At 36.5% G+C, this 21,579-nt stretch overlaps 1 protein-coding gene across 3 annotated transcripts in view; it reads left to right on the top strand.

Moving 5' to 3' along the window:
* Zfr (zinc finger RNA binding protein) overlaps window positions 1–21,579 on the top strand; it is a 64,963-nt gene that overhangs the window by 32,831 nt on the left and 10,553 nt on the right. For all 3 annotated transcript variants that reach the window (XM_021182872.3, XM_029469398.2, XM_021182871.3), the window contains 9 exons: window positions 1,528–1,724; window positions 3,144–3,263; window positions 4,904–5,049; window positions 7,482–7,644; window positions 8,376–8,581; window positions 10,163–10,313; window positions 14,648–14,789; window positions 19,333–19,430; window positions 20,282–20,377. In XM_021182872.3, coding sequence (XP_021038531.1) covers window positions 1,528–1,724; window positions 3,144–3,263; window positions 4,904–5,049; window positions 7,482–7,644; window positions 8,376–8,581; window positions 10,163–10,313; window positions 14,648–14,789; window positions 19,333–19,430; window positions 20,282–20,377 — 1,319 coding nt within the window. The remainder of the gene's footprint in view (window positions 1–1,527; window positions 1,725–3,143; window positions 3,264–4,903; window positions 5,050–7,481; window positions 7,645–8,375; window positions 8,582–10,162; window positions 10,314–14,647; window positions 14,790–19,332; window positions 19,431–20,281; window positions 20,378–21,579) is intronic.

Below are 21,579 nucleotides of genomic sequence, written 5' to 3'. Positions count from 1 at the left end.
TTCCCTGTTGCTATTTCCTATCTATACAGTGCCTTTCATATATTTATTCTCTTCAACATAATCTCTGTGTTCTTGTTAGTGTACCTTCTCTTTTAAAATCTTTACTGGCCAGCCTTTATATGTAGGATAAAGTCTATTAAGGACTGTGTCATCCAAGCCTCTATAATTGACTTGTACCTCCTCTCTTACCTTTATGTCAGCTCCACCTGGGGAGGAGCTGATGATGCTAAATTACTGACTTTGTTCCGTTTACTACAGTCTTTAATTCCATGTTACACTCTTTTATACATGCTGCACTTTGTGTTTAGACATTATTCTCTTGCATCTGACTGTTCATTCTCAATAGTAGTCTCTCAAAGCACAATTCAGATGATACACCCTTTGTGAAGTCATTCCTACCAGATGAGGGAAAGGCTTTTCACTTTGACTGTTCTGCTTCATTCTTAAAATATTCAGCTTCTACTTAGCACAGGAGACGAGAAATGCTTGAGCCTTCCTTTAAATTATGAGCAACTCAATCATAGTTGCATTGTCTTTTACGTTTTTTATTACTTACTTATATTTAAAGATTTATTTATTTATTTATTTATTTATTTATTTATTATATGTAAGTACACTGTAGCTGACTTAGACACACCAGAAGAGGGCATTAGATTCCATTACAAATGGTTGTGAGCCACAGTGTGGTTGCTGGGATTTGAACTCAGGATCTCTGGAAGAGCAGTTAGTGCTCTTAACCGCGGAACCATCTTTCCAGCCTGTCTTATACTTTTTAGTACAGTTTTGCTAAAGTTGTTATTTGACAATTTCTTACATGTGTATAAAATTGTCTTGTTCTTTTTGTACCTACTTAGCTTTAAGATCATTAACAGTGTGTTATTCTCCTCAATATGTTAAATTTAATTGGTTAAAGTAAAAGCAGTGATTTGTAGGGGGTTTTTTGTTTTATTTTTCCATTTTTGAGGTTATTCACACTTTGAATTTAGAATAAAAACAGATCCAAGCTGGGAAGACCACAGTGGGTAAAAGATATGCCAAGCCTGTCCCTGTTAGCATGTGGTAGGAGAGAGGAAAACCTGACATGTGCTTATGGCCAACACAGACTGAATATGTAGTTCCATTGAAGCTTGCCTAGCATGTATAAACCTTGGCTCAATCCCCACCCCCACATAAACTCCACATTTGGGAGGTAGAGAACTGCCAGAAATGATAATGCCCATGTCAGAGATGAAAAAGAAAAAAAACAATAAAACACTGTGGAGAGGTGGGGATAGATAAATACCAATTTGTTATTAATCACAGTTTAGGGAGTTCAGAATCAATATAAACATGGGTTATATTTAATCCCTTTTCATGTTCCTCTGTTCACTTTGGAATCTTAATGTTAGGAGAACCAAAATGGGATACCTATTTTGCATAAAGTTTAGTTAGTAGTAGTAGTAGTAGTAAAGATAGCTTTTAAGTTTCATCTTAATGGGTTTATACATTTATACAGTGATAAGATTACTATAATTTTTTCTTTTTTAGGTGGAAATAAGCTACAGTCAACAGGAAATAAAACTGAAGACTTAAAAGGAATTGACTGTGTTAAAAATACTCCTGCTGCCTCTGCTGTGCAGATTCCAGAAGTAAAGCAAGATACAGTGTCAGAACCGGTCACCCCTGCATCCCTTGCTGCTTTGCAGAGTGACGTACAACCAGTGGGACATGACTATGTTGAAGAGGTAGTGGTCTGAGTAATCACTGCTCCAAAATTATGCAAAAGGAAAAATGTGTCAAATAATATCCAGCTTTATTTTAGATTTCAGTTACCTATAAAATTAAGGTTGATAATCTGATTTATACCATTCATTTGGTTTCTTGAGTTGATTAGGACAGTCCCTGTTTTTAGGTTAAGTAAAGGAACAAGGGAACATCCCACAGGCTTGAATAAATAGTTGCTATGAACAGAAGGATCATAAGGTAGTGTAGTGTAACACTACAGTTTGGTATTACTCTATAGGAAGGCATGTATACATTTCCAAGGACCAATTTAGGTCTTTGAAATTGGGGTGTTTGCCCAGCAAACTTGTGATTGGATATAATTGAGTGGTTTTGGTAATTGACTGTTTCATAATCTGTCTATCAAGAGATTACATTATATATTGAGGTTTTTGTTTATGAAGGTACACAGTAATTTGTAAATTACTATCTCTTATAAAGGTAAGATTTGGTTACCTTTTAAAAACATGTTCTCAGACACCTTTATTTCTAATGACTTAGATTAGTTTAGACAATTTGACTCATATTGTATTAATAGCACAATTTCAACTTAATAGTAACATCTGAATCAGTTTTTTTTTCCATTGTGCAGTAGGAAAAAAGCCTGCATCTTAATTGACTTCATATGTACAGAAGTCTTGAGCTTTGAGAAGTTTGTATATCAAAGTTGTGTTTTAAAATCACTCTCATCTCCAAGAAGCCAGTGTCAATAACGTTTATGAATTTAAGGCATCTAACTATATTAGAGAGGCATTGTTGACTCATACAGGATCAGCTTAAAATGGAACCAATAAACATTCAGTCATGGATGGTGCAGGGCCTCATGGAGCTAGACTGCTACTTGTAGATCTGTTGACATTTGCTGACTGCTGAGAAGAAGTGAGAGTTACTATCTTCAGTGATGTAGACACTGCCACATTGCCCATGCTTCTGTAGATAAATCCACAGATCTACCTATGCAGGTAGCCCAGTTGAATCTGTTAGATCACAAAACAAAAAGACGTGACATTATAAAAGCAACTTATTTGGGGGAGGAGAGTTGGCAAAGATGGGAATGAATAATAGTAGATGGGATATGTGTATGAAATGACCAAAGAATTAATAGAAATGATTCAAAAAGAAATCCAAATACTTTCAGGCAGATATTGAAGTGAAAGATACTTTACAAAAAGGCAGGTATATGCTGGTATTCATCGCAGTCCCAGTTTCTATCATTTTTTAGAAAAATTTGGTCTGCGAAGTCAAGAAGCAGAGATGGGTAGAACTATGTCAGTTCAAGGCCAGACTGGTCTTGACTAGGCCAGCAAAGGCTGCAGTACTGAGACAGTGTTTCCAAGATTACTTCCAAATTGGTCAAAGGTTCTATTTTTTTCCACACCAAGGTACGAAATGATGAAGGAAAAGTCATTCGCTTCCACTGCAAATTATGTGAATGCAGCTTTAATGACCCCAATGCTAAAGAGATGCACCTAAAAGGACGAAGACATAGACTTCAGTATAAAGTAAGTAAATGCTAACTATAGAACTACTGTCCTTTTAAGTTTTTTAACATGCATTTTTATTGTTTTATGCATACGGGTGTTCTGCGTGTAAGCATTTCTGTGCTTCTAATGTTTGCCTGTTGCCCAGAGAGGCCAGAAGAAAGCATTAGATTAGCTGGAACTGGAGTTATAGACTGAGAATCAGTTACAGCGCTGAGAATCAAAGTCTTCTGGAAGAACAGCCAGCATTCAGCCTCTGAACCAACTGTCTCTCCAGCCCTTGAGTTGTCCTTTTGTAAAACAAATAGCTCATTCTCTATCTAAACACAACTCACGTAGTGTGTGATCTCCCATTCTAAATTTGCATGTCATACTGATACATTCACTTTGATAGAATAATAGTATGACTCTAATTGTAGTGTAACTGGCAGAAGTAGAATATAGCAAAACTAATACAATTGCTTGGGTCAAGAAGTTGTGTAATGATAGTTGATTCATGTTAAATGTAAAAAATATCATCACTTCACCTACTCTCTCCCTCTTTGGTTTTCTGAGGCAGGACTTTTCTGTGTAGCATTGGCTGTCCTAGTACTCACTCTGTAGACCAGGTGGTCCTAGAACGCAAGAGATCCACCTGCTTCTGCCTCCCAAGTGCTGGGCTTAAAGGTGTGCACCATCACCACCTGGCTTTCACTACCTCCATTATGGTGATAAATTCTCAGTGAAATTAATTTGGAGCTAGTACTGGAAAATGTCTTCATTTATTTTATACTAGGAATTCATCATTCACACAGGATGGGAATATGTCACTCATGTAACTGGCATCACTCAATATCTGGCTCCAGCTGGATTAAGTAATAAACCCTTTAAGGCATATACTTAAAATCATCTATTAACAAGCAAAATGAAAAGTCCTCCAAGGATTTTATGCTTTCCTGTTAAGTCAGCACTAAGTTACATAGTTTTTATATGTTCTTGAGCATGAATAATTAAGCCTATAACAAATATTTTCTCTGATTTAACCTAATTATACAGGTTGTACTATTCAGTAGGAAATTTTTACAAATTCAAGGACAACTTGACACACACACACACACAGGAATGAATATGTGTGTATACATATATACATATACATACATAAAGTTCCGTCTGTAGCTTGCTAAGCAAGCTGGCATGCTCAGGCCCTGGGATGCATCCCTGCACTGCACATACTGGGTGTGATGGACAGTGTCTGTAATCTCCTCATTTCACTTTGGGTAGAGGCAGACAGAACAGTTTAAGGTCATCATCTAGGTAAATATAAATCTGTTTTGAAGCCAGCATGGGTTACATGGTACCCTGTCTCACAAATGAAAACAAGAAACCCAATGCATCTCTACAGCACAAAATGTGTTATTATAAGCCTTTGGTGAAAGACTGTAAAACTGTGTAATTAAAAATGGTTTGGGGCAGATGAAGGTACTTGGAACCTGTCTGATAACCTGAAAGTAATCCCTGGGATCCACGTGGAGAAAGGAGAGAACTTATTTATCCAAGTCATACTCTGATCCCCATGCATGCTACACATGCACAGACAATAAACACAAAAATAACTGGCTTTTAATGAATTGTTGGTTGAAGGTACCTGCTCCGTTTTAAAAATGTATTGTTGGTGTTAACAGAAAAAAGTAAATCCAGATTTGCAAGTAGAAGTGAAGCCCAGTATTCGTGCCAGAAAAATTCAAGAAGAGAAAATGAGAAAGCAAATGCAGAAGGAGGAATATTGGCGGAGACGAGAAGAGGAGGAACGCTGGAGGATGGAAATAAGGTATGCTGTTAACTTGTAGCTCTGCCGTAAGTGGTTCTTCTGCCTTTAGAAAGAAAAACCATATTCTGTGAATATGGCTTCCATATTCAGATTTATTTACTTTATGTGCTTTCAGTGTTCCCTAAGATCCTAAGTCAAGAAAGATAGACATTAGAATGCTAAGTATACATAATATTTGATTTGTTACCCTACTACTAAGGATTTTCTGGTGGTGGCTCACTTTTTGATCCCAACAAAGGAATGTGAATTCAGGGCCATAACAAGACTCCATCTCCATGAAAAAAGTGGTAAAAGGAATTATATATAAGTATGTGAAGAAATTGGGGATTCTACAGGTGGCTCAGGGTTTAAGAGCACTTGCCACTATTATCATCACCTGAGTTTGGTTTCCAACACATCAAGTGATTGACAACTCCAGGAAATCCAGTGCCCTGTTGTGAATCCTGAACTTAAACGTGTGCATACTCCTAACACAGACAAACACATGTAATATTTGAAGAAAGGTCATGGTTTGATGACTAGAACCAGCAAAAAACTCATTTAAACTGAATAATTGAATTACAAGATATTGCTATATACACCAAGTTCTAAAGCAGTTGCCACCATCAGTTTTTGAATATTTCATCACTCCTTTAAAAATAATAATAATAATGACAATCCCATTAACAATAATTCCCAATGTCTTCCATGTTTCCTGTCCGATCTCAGTAGCAGGGAGCCATCTTTATAAATCTACTTGCCATCTTTATAAATTCTATAGTTTTTTTTTTTTTTCTTAAATGAAATTGGTTTTAAATGATTGAATTGTACATACAGTCTTTTGTATCTGGCTTCTTTGAATTTAGCTGGGGAGAAAGAGTGAGAAAGTGTGTGTTGTACAGATAGGTGTATATATACAATATGTATGTTTATGCACACAAAGTCAAGAGGCCATCACTCTTTGACTTATTTCCTTGAGGCAGATTTCTCACGGAACCAAGAACTAAACTTGGTGGCCAGCAAGTCCCTGTTATTCCATCTTCACAAACACCCCTCCCAACACTGTTATTTCAGGTGTACACACCCACAGGTTTTGGATTTTTATTTTTTTAAGATTTTTAATTATGTGTATTGATGTATGTGTATGTTTACAGAACCTGTATGTTTTTTTAAAAAAAAAAAAATCTCTTCATGGCTTTTGAGATAGACTCTCAATGGATAACCCAAGCTGGCTAAGAACTTAAAATATTCTAAAATATTTTATTATAAAACTACTTATTCATACTTTTATTATGTTCTACCTTCATGTTTCGTGATAGATAACATCATTTTTTATGTATAGTAAAAATAAATTATATTCTTTTTCAATTTGTGCTTTTGTAATAGAAATTCTATGACTAGATCATATAGTTAAGTTTCTTTTATTCATATCTTAAGTACCTACTCAATACTTGGAAATGTATGTGTGCTGCCAAAGCAAGCACTCTCCTTTTATTTAATATACAGAGTAATTTTTTCTGAGCCAACAGCCATGAGGTTCCACAGTTAGATTTCTTTAGCAATACAGCCTTTATTCCTTTTGGCAACACTTAATTAGGACCTGAGCTTTCTCCTTTTGTTATAATTTGCCATTGCCCTTGTGTATCCCTGACATTGAAATTGTTGGTTGCTACCACAATTCCTTTTACCACCAAGTCTTTGTAGCAGAGAAATATTTTGTAGTGCCTATATCATAAATGGAGAATTTTACTGTTTTAAAAAGAAAATAGAACTCAGGCTAAGAAGATGGGGCTTTGGATAAAGTACTTATTATACAAATTGAATCCCCAGAACCTGTGTAAAACTGGACCTGATGGTTCATATCTGTAATTCCATGTTTGTAGTGGAAGGTAAACTTCATTTCTTTGAGGACATGAAATAAATGCCTGAACTTACTGTGTATGAAGTGCTTCTTGCATATACATTATATGTTAGGCATCCTCAGTTGTGGGCACTTGGATTTACAGTCCTTACCTTAAATAATTAGAATAAACTGAGGTGTCTGTTGTTACACTTTGTTCTTGTGTGAAATTTTATTCTCCTTTTCTCATTATTGTCTCTAGTTTTTTTATTCTTTTTTTTTTTAGATTTTTTTTTTTTTTTTATGTATATAAATACTCTGTAGCTGTCTTCAGACACACCAGAAGAAGGCATCAGATCCCATTACAGATGGTTGTGAGACACCATGTGGGTGCTGGGAATTGAACTCAGGGCCTCTGGAAGAACAGTCAGTGCTCTTAACCGCTAAGACATCTCTTCAGCCCTTTGTCTCTAGTTTTTATTTCATTTACTTCTCAATGAAAATTAAATAATGGAAATAAGGTAAAAGTACTAACGTGATTTAGAATAGGTTTTTATATAGTTGTTGATGAAAGTTCTTAAGCTCTGGGGGGTTGCTTGTTTTTATGCATCAGACGTTATGAAGAAGACATGTACTGGAGAAGAATGGAGGAAGAACAGCATCATTGGGATGACCGCAGACGAATGCCTGATGGCGGCTATCCTCATGGTCCTCCGGGCCCACTAGGTCTTTTGGGAGTCCGACCAGGCATGCCTCCCCAGCCGCAGGGTCCTGCAGTGAGTGTCTGCTCTGCTTATCTAAGGGATGAAAATTTAAGCCTCCTTCAACATTAGATGATGTTTTATGAGCTGAATTTTTAGATTTAATAATGTCATCAGTTTTCATGTTGATTATATTTTTAGTCCTCTTAAAGATTCTTAGGTTGATGTCTTTATACATAAGGACTTAGTCAAGTTTCCTTTGCTCTTCTTTATTTACAAAACTTGCAAAAATCTGCATAAAGACCTTCGTTTTATAAATATTTTATACGTAAGAAACTTTCCTTATCTTTATTTTTCCTTTGGGTAGAAAGAGCTTTTAATTTTAGAGGTAACTCTTACCATTATAGTGTCTTGAGCAATTGTATGTAAATTTATTACTGTTAGTGAAAGTAAGGTGAGTTTCAGATCACTAGAAAGCAGTTAGGAGAGAAAACCCATCAGTAGTAGAGCACTAACATTTGATATTCTATTTTTGAGTATAGCACTACAAACTTTTAAAAGCATTTTTATAGTTTTAGGATTTATACATAAGTACACATATATGCTCACATGATTTTGTGTGTGTGTGTGTGTGTGTATAACAATTTTGCTTTAGGGGCAGATGCTTGAGCTTTCATTTTATTGAAAAAAATTTAAGTGGACAGTTTGCTTAATTGCCTTTCTTACTTTAAAGCTAGCAACTGTATAATTGAAAATTCGTAATTTTCTTTTATTCAAAAAAAAAATCACTTTTCCCCTCTCTCTAGCCCTTACGGCGTCCTGACTCATCTGATGATCGTTATGTAATGACAAAACATGCAACTATTTATCCAACTGAAGAAGAGTTACAAGCCGTTCAGAAGATCGTCTCTATCACTGAACGTGCTTTAAAGCTTGTCTCAGACAGTTTGTCGGAACATGAGAAGAGCAAGAACAAAGAGGGAGATGATAAGAAAGAGGGAGGTAAAGACAGGTGTGTTTACAAAATACTCATTTCCTTTACATGGACATTTTATGGTAAAGATTAGGGACTGGTAAGATGGCTCAGCCCTTAAGGATGCTTAGTGCTCTAGTTCCAGAGTACCTGGTTCATTCGGTTCCTAGCACTCACATCAAACAGCTCACAACCATTAGTATCTGCAGCTCCAGGAGATCTGATGGCCTCTTCTGGCCTCTGGGTATCTGAACTCACCTGGCAGCCATAGGCATGTAAATAAAAGTTGAGGGGAAATTGGTGTTAGTCCACACATGTTAACTATACTTGTATTTTTGCTAAAATGGGTAGTATACATTTCTACTACCACCAGTTTTTATTGTTGGGTTTTTTTTGTTTTTGGGTTGTTTTTTTTTTTTGGTTTTTCGAGACAGGGTTTCTCTGTGTAGCCCTGGCTGTCCTGGCACTCACTTTGTAGACCAGGCTGGCCTTGAACTCAGAAATCCGCCTGCCTCTGCCTCCCGAGTGCTGGGATTAAAGGCGTGTGCCACCACGCCCGGCTTTATTGTTGGTTTTTAAAATATACTAAATATTATAACAAACATATTCAGGGGTTGGGGATTTAGCTCAGTGGTAGAGTGCTTCTTGCCTAGCAAGCGCAAGGCCCTGGGTTCGGGCCTCAGCTCTGGGGAAAAAAAAAAAAACATAATTCAATGTCTCAAAGTAGCCCTTATATAACTTTTCAGTTTTATCCAGCTGTTCTTTCCTGCTTTTACTTATGTTCCATCTGTTGCTCATTTGTCTATATTTCAGTGACTTTTAGAAACATGGACCATAAAACATAAATTAGCCAAGCTCTAGCATATTTCATGTTACAAAACATGGGCTATTTCATGTGATGTTTCACTATGATTTTCTAAGTTTTCTCTTTCCCCTTTGGGAATATTTTTTGTGTTAATATTCCTCTTACAATTTTGACATGTAAAATAAAGCACAAGGAGCTAGGTGTTTGGGCCCACACATAAAACACAGGAAGCAGAAGCAAGAAGGTAACAAGTGTGAAATCAGACTATGCTATAGTGAGATTCTGTGAGATAGACAATATTTGTCCCTGTACAAGCTCAGACCTTGAGAGATTTATTTTTATTTGTATCTTATGTGACTATGTGCACATGTGTGTCTATAGAGACCAGAAGAGGACATCAGTTATATGGAGCTGGAATTGCAAGTGTTTGCAGAATATAGATTGCTATGGGGGATACTGAGCCTTCTATCCACCCTTTATTTTAATCTATATTGTTTATTTGAATGGCATATAGTCTGTCAATGTAATTGAAGAAATTTTTTTTTTTTTTGGGGGGGGGGGGGGGGTTTTCGAGACAGGGTTTTTCTGTGTAGCCCTGGCTGTCCTGGCACTCACTTTGTAGACCAGGGTGGCCTCGAACTCAGAAATCCGCCTGCCTCTGCCTCCCGAGTGCTGGGATTAAAGGCGTGCGCCACCATGCCCGGCGAAGAAATTTTTAATTGTGCAGAAGTCATTTAGTTTACTATTACGTTTGGAGGAAATTACAGTTCTGGTTGAAGAATATCTTATTTTAATATAAGTGGATTTTGCTGCAGAGCTCTGAAAGGGGTGTTGCGAGTAGGCGTGCTGGCAAAAGGATTACTTCTCCGAGGAGACAGGAATGTCAACCTTGTTTTGCTGTGCTCAGAAAAACCTTCAAAGTCATTATTAAGCCGTATTGCAGAAAACCTACCCAAACAGCTTGCTGTAAGTATGATGGAAATGTTCAATTTACTCTTTGTCCAGATCAGAAGTTTTTGGCAGGACTAACTATGCTTAAGTTTAAACTTCAGCCTACCTTTTAATTTTGGGCTTGGCTTTCTATAATGAAAAGGTTGGCTTGGGGTGTTTTCTTGTTTGTTTTGGTTTTGTTTTTGTATACACACACACCCTTTAATTATGTGAACTGAAGAAACTGTTTATTGCTTCATCTTTTGAGGATCTGCAGTGCTGTAATTTGACAGGAAGCCATCTTGAAAATTTTAGCATATATCCTAGTTTTCCAAAATTGGACTTATGAGAAGACATAGCAGAAAAAGACTTTTTTCATACTTTACTTAATGTGTATACACACTTATAGTGTGTGTAGCAGTCCAAGGACAAGGTCTGTGAGTCAGTTTGTTCCCTCCTCCCTCGTGGATTCCAGATATCAAACTCAGATTAATCAAGCTTGTTAACAAGTGCTGAGCCATCTCAACTGACATGATTTTTCTAAATAAATAAAAGAAGAAAGAAAGCAAGTAAGGTAGCTCATGTATATCAGGTTTAATTTTTTTTCTTTTAATTCACAAATCTCTTAGTTGAATGTGTGTTTTAATGTAATTAAGAGTATGTATTACTTGAATTGTCTGGTTTTATTAATACAGTAGTTCCTCTGTACCCTTGGAAAGATTTCTGGAGATTTCCTGAAGCCCCCAGGATTCTTGAAACCTCAGAGAGTATATATATAATTTTTTCCCTACTCTTGCATACCTGGGATAAAGTGCTAATTAGGCAAATATTTATAGTTCAGCATAGTAGATAGCAACAAATTCTCCACCATATGTCTAAGTAGCTGCCACCTTAGCATGTTGTTACCCCCAAACCCAGGGGGATACTGTCTATAAGCCTATGACCTTGTACATCCTGAATAGGTGCTATACCACCCAGCAGTATTCCCCAGCCCATCTCTCCTCAGCTCCAGAACTTTCACGTTTTCAGTAAAGCTTCTGTTTGTCGTAGTTGAATGCCAGCATCACTCCTCCTCCTGCTGCTTTAGTGTAATGACTTAAGAGCCACTTTTCCACGTAGTGGCGCTATGACAGTAACAACTCATCTAATAAGTAAGTCATGGACAGGTAGTGGATTGAGAAGGAGGATTCACAAAGCAGGCCAGAGAGGGCAGGGCAGCTCTAGGTTTTGGTCATGCTATTGCAAACAGCACTCAGTTGAAGATGTATGAATTGCTTGTGTGTCTTTCCATTTAATATTTTCTGATTGTAATTGACATTAGACAAGTAACTAAAATTAGTGAGACCATAAATGTTTATAATGCTAGGAAATACTTCCTCTTAGCAACAAGATAGTTGAGCAGTTAAAAGTACATTAAAGCCTCGAGACATGGGAGTTCAATCTCAGAACCCACATAAAGGTGGAAGGGAGAACTAACTTGCCACAAACTTGTCCTCAGATATGAGCACACGCTCACACGCACTTCCTGCATACACAGTTACACAATAACTATGTTTTAAGCTTCTTGTCTCTAATAAATTGTGACAATGTACAAGCAATAGAACGTTCTTTTGTTTCTGTCAGAACAAAGCTTTTTCTAAAGATGAGATTTCAGAAGCTAATATGGTGGTGTATGCCTGTGATACAACACATGGGAAGTATAGAGGCAGGAAGATCGTAGTTCAGAGTGGTATTTGACTACCTATAGAGTTTTGACTCTGGCCTGGGCCACATGAGAACTTGTCTCAAAAAGCAAAACAAAATCTGCCAAATATAAATATATCTACTACATGTATGTGTGATACATATATCAGAATGACCAAGATTTAAAGTAATTTTTCTTGAGTCACCTACAGTATCAGTCTTGTAAAACATTACAGTTTAATTAGGCATTCTAAATTTAGGGATTGATGTTTTACTGGATTCTACAGTAATAATTGAGAATTGTACTTGACCACAGTATAGCAACACAAAACAGAAGGTACAGTGAGGTGTCCTGTTGCTTAAGCCATATTGAATGCATTGATACTTCTTTTTTCATATTAACATTGTTCCCAGAACTGAAAATGAATCTTTCCAAATAGATTATTCTCACTTCTTTTTCTTTGTTGATATGAGTAGAACTTAAGGACAAGGACAGTGACGGATAAGCTTTAGGGAAAAAATCAGAAAATTTTAAGGAACAGCTTGATACTAATTGGGCATGCATTTATACTGCAAAGAAAGGGATACTTGATTTTTTTAAGTAGCCCTCCAGGTGGCTTTATTAATAATGGTGCTTGCCTTCAAAGTCTGATGACTTGAGTTTGATTCCCAGAAGCTATGTTGAGGAGAGAGCTGATTTCTAAAAGTTATCTTCCCCTTATACATGTAATGGTATATATATATATACTCAAATCACCATATACACTCAAGTCACACACATAGAAACATAGAATAAAGTGTTTTAGGGAGGGGCTGTTGAGATGGCTCAGCAGTTCTAAACATTTATTGTTCTTGCAGAGGAGCCTGAGTTTGAGTCCCAGGACCAACATATCTGCTTACAACCATCCAGAACTTCAGTTGTAGGGCTTCAAACCCCACCACCACCACCTCACAAGCACCAGGCACATACTTGGTACAACACATGTAATAAAATAACTTTCTAGAGATCAAGAATAATTAAAAGTATTAAGCAGTTAATATTCAATCAAAAACAAACTAGTTTTCAAATCACTTGCTCTTACTGTATATGTGCATAAACAGGTAAAATAAATTAATCACTCTCATTAACATTTAAGTAGTAGTACTCTACTTAAAAAGCTAATCTGGGGGGGTGAGGCTTGCTGCCTAGTCTGATGGCCTGAGTTCACAGTTCACACTCCTCAGGACCTTACTTGGTAGAAAGAAAGAACTATTGCAAGTTGTCCTCTGGCTCCACTCTTGTACTATGGCATGTGTAAGCGTGCATATGCACGCATAATAAATTGAAATGTCTTTTTTTTTTTTTTTTTAAGTCTCCAGCAATCCTGTATGTATTAAGTACAATATCACAAATAAAGTCAGGTACAATTGAGGCTAAAAGTATTGCTGTTTAAATTTCATGCTTCTATCTTGTTTTCAGTGGTGGGGATAGACAGATATTCTGGTTCAAACCAAGAGCCTTTCACACACCAGTGGTTTAATCAACTGAGCTATATCTCCATCCCCTATAATGTCTGTGTAGAGGCTTCATTTGTTCATGTAACCTGGAGCTGGATCGATATCTATCAAATTGTAGATCCTGTCATTGACTGCTTCTGGATAAGCAATACATGCTAGAGGCGCAGAGAAGGAACTGTGGGGACAGTGAGCTAGGCTCTTTGAGGTGCTCATACTTATTTTACTTCCCTTGAAAGTTTTTAAGTATGTAAGATAAATAATGGCAACAGCTATTTTTTTAAAGGAGACGTGCATGCACATGTACAAATATTTCCTATTAACAATAATGGAATGATCAGTTTACAATAAAAGATGACTGATAGCCATCCATAACTGCAGTTCCAGTGGGGCCAAGCTCTCTTCTTCCCAGGTGGGCAACAGGCACACACATGATGCACAAGCACACGCGCAGACAAAACACTCATAAACCGAAAAAAAGGACAACAGAAAAGTTTTAAGAGAGTGGGAAATAATAGTTCTACAAAGCATTCTGAAATTAAGGAAAGACAAAACATAAATGGTAAGGGTAATCTGGCATGTGTTTTTAGAGGGTAGAGAGTCCAGCATTTGTAGAGCGATTAGTATAATAAAGCCGCAATAAAACTGCATGTCTTTTTTTTTTTTTTTGCATTTGTCTTTTAATGCTGAAGATGTAACTAATTTTTTTATAAATATTTTTTTTATTACGTATTTTCCTCAATTACATTTCCAATGCTATCCCAAAAGTCCCCCATACCCTCCCCCCCGAATCCCCTACCCACCCATTCCCACTTTTTGGCCCTGGCGTTCCCCTGTACTGGGGCATATAAAGTTTGCGTGTCCAATGGGCCTCTCTTTCCAGTGATGGCCGACTAGGCCATCTTTTGATACATATGCAGCTAGAGACACGAGCTCCGGGGTACTGGTTAGTTCATAATGTTGTTCCACCTATAGGGTTGCAGATCCCTTTAGCTCCTTGGGTACTTTCTCTAGCTCCTCCATTGGGGGCTCTGTGATCCATCCGATAGCTGACTGTGAGCTTCCACTTACGTGTTTGCTAGGCCCCGGCATAGTCTTACTAGAGACAGCTATATCAGGGTCCTATCAGCACAATCTTGCTAGTGTATGCAATGGTGAACTAATTTCTTATAATCTTCATCTTCATTACATAGGTTATAAGTCCTGAGAAGTATGACATAAAATGTGCCGTGTCTGAGGCAGCGATAATTTTGAACTCGTGTGTGGAGCCCAAAATGCAAGTCACTATCACCCTGACATCTCCAATTATTCGAGAAGAGAACATGAGGGAAGGAGGTTGGAAAGCCAATTAAACATTCTACTTTTCTGTTAACGTTTGTTTCCGTTTTCCTACCCTTTATGATGGCATTCAGCCCTAGAAGGCAACATGCTGGCATTACATATGAATTTTAGAGATTGAACTCACTCAGCAATTAGTTTTGCTTTAGATGATTTCTAACAAAGTGAATGCTCTTCTTAGTGATGTACTATTATAGAAAACATTTATATCATGTGATTGGTTTTCTTGATATATTTTTTTTTTCTTTCTTTTCTTGTGGACCTCAGATTTCTGGAAAAAAAAACTTCAAAAATTATTTTTCAAAGAGTTGACACGTGAAAAAGTTTGAAATGCTTGTTAATAACTAGGGGCCACAATTTAACTTTTACTAAGACAATGTTGGTCTTGCTTTGTCTTGATGAAAACGATTTCACAAATTGGCGAACAATATTACTTAAAATTGTTATGTATGTAGTCATGGATCTGGCCTGTCCTGAAGTAAATATTTCTAGTTCTCTGAGGTTGCCTTTTGGTTTTGTGTAATTTCATTACATGCAGACCATGCTGATGCACAGAGATTGGGGCCTTTGGCCTGCATACCGTGCTAGAGCTCTTCATGAGTAATGTGGATAAGTGAGTTACAGTACAGTACAGTTTTTCTTTCTGGTTTTGGTTTGTTTGTTTGTTTTTTTAATGGAATTTGCATTTGTAGAATATGAAACACTACTGGTGCCAGCACTGTTGCTTTAGGGACTACTCTGTAACATTTCCAAAGCTTCCAAAGCTTCCAAGCCAAAAGCATGACTAGTGTCTGCAGTACTGTTGGTTCTCTGCTTTTATGGGTCAGATAAAATTTACTTTGTTTCCTTTCATGTTGTTTTTATCCATCTTAAGTTGTTGAACATGGAATTAAATTTTACACTCTTAAAGATTATCAATTACTATTATAATTTGTTTTATTAAGACAAAGCAATTATTTCTAAGAAAATGGGCTTTCTATGGCCCAAGAAAAGAATATTTTAGTCAGTTTCATTGGGAGACTTGTCTGATTTTGTATATTACATATGTGTACCATATTAGCATTTTTTATGTTGTATCTTAACCTTTGCATCCTAAAAAATACAAGTTTTATGTAAAGGCTCGTTTGTATGAACATGAATCCATCTCGAGGTCTGGCTGTCATACTGCTTGAGGAAGCAGTTCCTGAGACAGTCTGGCCGAGTTGTATGGAGCATAGATGATCCTTTACTTCAGGCTTTAAATCTAGTATGATATGTTATAAATTAATGTTGCTGTAATTCATGTACAATTATGCTCTTGTCATCATTTAGCTTTATTTCAGAGTGTTTCTGTGTATTTAACCTCAGTTCATTTCCAAGCCATTTTATAAGTTCATAGTGTCATATTTGTAGTAAATCCTTTAACATGCCCTTTCTAAAGGAAACAAAATTACATTTTTGTCTGACCCAGACTGAGATACAATTACCATTCTGAATTTTATAAATATGATCATGAGGGAAATGGTCAGCTTAAAATCGAAAGATTTTGCTTCAAGACACTGAGCTGGAAAGTTGGATCTACAAAAGTATAGGAATGTTGATAAGTGTTCCTTGCTGCAGATGACTGCAGTAAACCCATGTTTTTAGCTTTATCATGAAGATTGCTTTTTTCTAGCTGCAGAATATCGGTATGTATCCTCTCTCACTGCAGCTCCCGATGCTCTGTGTCTTAAAATCATTGAAAGCCTCTAGCTTGCTTTGGGGAGTTAGTACAGGGTGTAAGGAAGGCTTTGCCGGAAGAACTGTTGTAAATCATGAGACTTAACTATTACATTTCCACATAGTGTGATAGCCTCTTTAATGCGTAGTGGTCCTGTTTGATACGAAAATTATTTAATTAAAGACATGACTAAATTGTTGAAATAACTGTTAAACACATAACAGATCTCTTTCCTGGTACTGTGTTTGACAGTTAACATGCAGTAAACATTTAATTGAATTTAGCTTGAAATGTTCAGAATGCTCTAACCATTGCTACAGAGTCTTTTCTGCAGCAAATCAAGTATTATGTGTGTTTTTTTCTACCTGTAGCTTATCAGGCCCGGTCCAAAGCCTTCTAGCAGAAGGGATTGATTCCTGTCAGGGGTTGCTGCCAAGACATCGGAAGGATTTTTGACCAAGGTTTTCAAAAGCTCAGTGTCACATCTGCCATTTGATTAAGGGGGATTTTGGATGCAGAGTCTGGCATTTTTTGTCTTTTGTGTGACTATTTCGTTTGTCTTTTGTCTCTTCGAGAATTGAGCAGTGTTCACACTAGTTTTTAAATAGTTGAGTGAATTGTATTTTACATAACCATGTTAATTGAAATTAATATATTCCCATTAACTTTTAATCATAAAATAGTGTGGACACAGCATGTCTTCTAATTGGTGATTAACCCCTTATAATTCATAAAATACATGTAGGAAAAGAATTTGTATTTTGTTTTTATAAATTAACAGATTTTTGTTTTGACTGTTAGGGAACAAGTATTGTTTTAGCACAATATATCTAAGGGGTTAATCTACTTAGAACATTGAAATGGGTACAAAAATCCACACTCTAAATTTAACAAAAATTTCCTACTTTTAGCTCTTATTTGTTTTTAACTTGGAATAGGTGTTCTGTCATCATTGAATTTGCATTATAGATTACAATTTAAAAAGTTATGCTTTTGTATAAAAATTTCCTGCGTTGGCAGAATTTATAAAATTTTGAGATACAGTATACAGAGTAATTTTGGCTTTAGCAATACTGTAAATAAGAGCAGTAGTCAGAGATTCTTTCCCATACATGCATGTTTTAGAAAGTGGAAGTGGTGGGGTGAACTTTTTTCTTTTTCAGGTTAGTTAGCTATCCTTTCTTTGTCCCTTTTCCTTATTTCATTTTTAGATGTCTTTTCATATCTCATCTTCTCAGAATGACAACTTACCTTTTAAGATCTCTACATTCTTGAGCTGGAGAGATGGCTTCTTAAGAGTGCTTGCTACTCTTGCAGAGGACCTCAGTTCAATTCCCAGCACCCATGGTCAGGCAGCCCACAACCAACTATACTCCTACCCCAGGGGATCTTAAACCTTCTGCACTCTAGACACCCACAAAGATGAATCAATAAAAATGAATTTTAGTAAAAATCAGTTTCTAAATGTTTAAAAGACAAACTTTCCAGTGCTTTACCCAGACATTAAGTGCTCCCATTATTTCTTTGTCCCTCAGAGTCATTTGAAATCATAAATTACTGTATCCTAAATGTGTCATCTCTCTAGCTACTGCTTATACTCAACAGATTGCTTTTTATAATTTTCTTGAATTTAAAAAGTACACTATGGCCGGGCGTGGTGGCACACGCCTCTAATCCCAGCATTCGGAAGGCAGAGGCAGGTGGATTTCTGAGTTCGAGGCCAGCCTGGTCTACAGAGTGAGTTCCAGGACAGCCACAGCTATACAGAGAAACCCTGTCTCGGAAAAACCAAAAAAACAAACAAAATACACTATAAGCCAGGCATGATCCTCACACTCTCAATCCCAGCTTTCAGATGCTGAGGGAGAACAGCAACCTTTGAGTTCAAAGCAGCCTGAGCTACAGGTACCAAAAGCCAGGAGCAAAATACACTGTAAAGTTGATGGCAACTGTGAATTAAATTATTGAAGTATTTGCTCTTTAGTTATATGATAGTTTGACCATTGAACTTATATTTTATATATACGTGTAGTTGGACTTTGGATGTTCACTTTTGTGAATGACTTATTAATGTAAACTTAATTTCTTGTCATGATTTCCTATTTTCTCAAGCTTTCTGTAACACATTTTAACCAACTTAAAAGACCCTACATATTTACCATCAAAGTGGTGTGCCTATGGCTTCTTTTCTGTACTTAATGTATCTAACTGTGCTAGTTCCTGTAGCCTTTTTCTGCTTTACTCATTGTTTCTCTCTGCTTCCTGCTTGGAATACTTTTAATGACAACTTTTCATTTTAGAAGGTATTTTTGTATTCCCTTACAACGTGCTAAAGTTCTCCTATTGAACATCAAGAACTGAATTCCCAGAAGTAAACCTCATTTTGGTCCTTTGTTCTCTTTTTTTTTCCCCCTTGTAATTGTTGTACTGATCATTCCATATTTATTTAAGTTCTTTCTTATATTAGCCCCAAAATAATCTAGAATACTTTACCAACTTGGTAGTTTATTGTACATTCCCATTTAAGGTGGATTTTTGTGTTCCCTTTTGTCTTTGTCTTCTTTGTGCTGGTGCGCTGTGTCCAATAATCTTTCCTTTAGATTTCATTTTGGTGAGTAAGGCTTCTATTTCCAGAAAATTATTGTATCACTGAAGATTTTATCTTAATTCTCCTTTTGTTCTTCATATTATGTAAATTTGTTAAAAGTCACTCCCCGGATGAATTTAACTGAAAAGTTCTCAAATGGCTCACGTGACACTGATGCTGCTTTAAGGAAGTGTCTTGCTCACCTGGTCAAACACCCATTCCTCACTGCATTTTGCCAATTCAATCCATTTTAGATGTAACCTCGGGTATGGTGAAAGACCCACCGGACGTCTTGGACAGGCAAAAATGCCTTGACGCTCTGGCTGCTCTACGCCACGCTAAGTGGTTCCAGGTTCGGAACATCATTTTACTTTTTTCTTGTAGCCTTATGAGAGAGTAGTTCAGTACAACATGTTTAACTATGCTTAAACATTTCAAACAATTGCCTAAACAACACTATTTTAAATTAAATCTCAGAAAATAAGTTACCATAGAAAGCTGAGTGTAACGATCTGCATTTTGCGGTTACTATTAATTTGACAATAAACAGGTTTGGGGGGAGTTTGTATAGTCCGGGTTTTTTATTTTTAGTGGCTATATTTAAAGTTGACTTGCTTAGGAACATCACATGTTTTTGTATATATATTATATTCCATAAGGCTGCAGATTAACTTTGCTTTAAATAATGGAATATGTGTTTAAAGCTTTGTGTAGAGTTGTAAGACTTTTCCTCTCCTGTCTCTTAAGTTAATAAGTGTAGGGAATGAAAGGTGAGGAAGCAGCTGCTTGGTTTAGTGACTTTGCAGACATGCAAAGGCACAGAGAGGAAACCAAACAGATTTCCTTAACCTTTCAGTCCCTAGACAAACTTTAGCTCCTTACTTTTCCTTTTTATTTCTAATGTAGGCAGATTTTTTTTTTCAGTTTACTGTTTTGTATGAACATAGGTCAAGGTTCACAGGGGATCAAGAAATATTATTCTTGTATAATCTGTTTACTTTGACCTAAATACTAGCTTTTAAATACTAACTCTGGCATAAAATATTGCTGTAAATGGCAGCTCATTGAAACCAATTTAAACGTAATTATTTTTATTTTTAATCTGAGCTTCCATTGAACAGTGGTATTTTAACTTTTTTTTCACCAAGGGATATTTTTAATATTTCTAAGATTAATTCAGTTGGTTTTTGTGTTGCCCTCAAGGCTAGAGCTAATGGCCTACAGTCGTGTGTGATTATCATACGTATTCTCCGAGACCTTTGTCAACGAGTTCCAACGTGGTCTGATTTTCCTAGCTGGGTAAGTAGCCGGTGACAGCACAGTGTGAAAATGAGTATTTAGAAACTTCTTCTCTAGTATTCTTTGTCCTCTGATTTCATTTGTCCTATGTTTTCATTTACATGTTGTATTTTTCTGTTTGACAAATCCAGGAGATTTGAAATTACTTATACTTTCTTAGGATTTACTAATTTAAAAATTATGCTTGTGCTGGTAAAATACCTTAGTGAGCAAAAGCATTTGGTACCAAGCCTGAGTTCCATTCCTATGGTAGAAGGAGAGAACTAACTTCTACAACTTGTCCTTTGACCTTCACGTGCACTCCATGCACACATGCACGGGGGAGAAGGGCACCACTCTTGGAGAATTGCATGAGTGAATGAATGGTAGTTAAAAAAGAAAACGAGGGAGGTTTGCTCATTTTTTTAAAAACAAAAAAATTATAATGGGTTGTGTAACAACTCAGCTGTGCTAGCTTAGGGGCCTAAGTCCCCAGAACTCACACACAAAAGAATAAAATTCTGGTCTTGCTGTAACCTTGTTTACTGTCTTGGCCAAGACAGGGGGATTGCTATCCATTAAGCTAATTCCAGGTTTGATTAAGAGACCCTTTCTCAAGGAAATATGATAGTGACAGTGTTAAAGTTCAGTCACACCTGGGCTTACACGTATGAGAGCCTGTCTTAAATATAAAAAGACTCGCTGCCTTTATTTAAAGGCAAACTGTTGTAGAATAATAAAAATTCAGAGATTTGTTCAGAAATATGATTGAACCTGTTAATTTTGAAGTTAGGTTATTGAAAGTTAAATAGCTAAGGTTATTTTTTACTTATTTTTTTTGTTTGTTTTGTTCTTGTGTTTAAGAATTCCTTGCTTGGCCTGGAGAGATGGCTCAGTGGTTAGAACACTGACTGCTCTTCTAGAGGTCCTGAGTTCAGTTCCTAGCAACCACATGGTGGCTCGCAACCCTCTGTAATGGGATCTGATGCCTTCTTCTGGTGTCCCTGAAGAGAGCAATAGTGTGCTCATACATAAAATAAATAAATCTTTGAAAAAAAAATCACATGCTTTTTTTAAAAAGCTTGTACTTGAGATTTATAGAGGCCAATTGGTTTCGGTTTCAAGGTGGGTTTTGTTTTTTTCCCATTAAATTTATATATATATATATTAGAGCTACAAATTATATAGTTAGTATACTCCCAAAACTCCAAAAATGTTCTATT

This window comes from Mus caroli, unplaced genomic scaffold, assembly GCF_978045245.1.
Source record: "Mus caroli unplaced genomic scaffold, Mus_caroli_1 scaffold_16, whole genome shotgun sequence".
NCBI lineage: Eukaryota > Metazoa > Chordata > Mammalia > Rodentia > Muridae > Mus > Mus caroli.
This window is presented reverse-complemented; position numbering and strand designations above follow the sequence as displayed.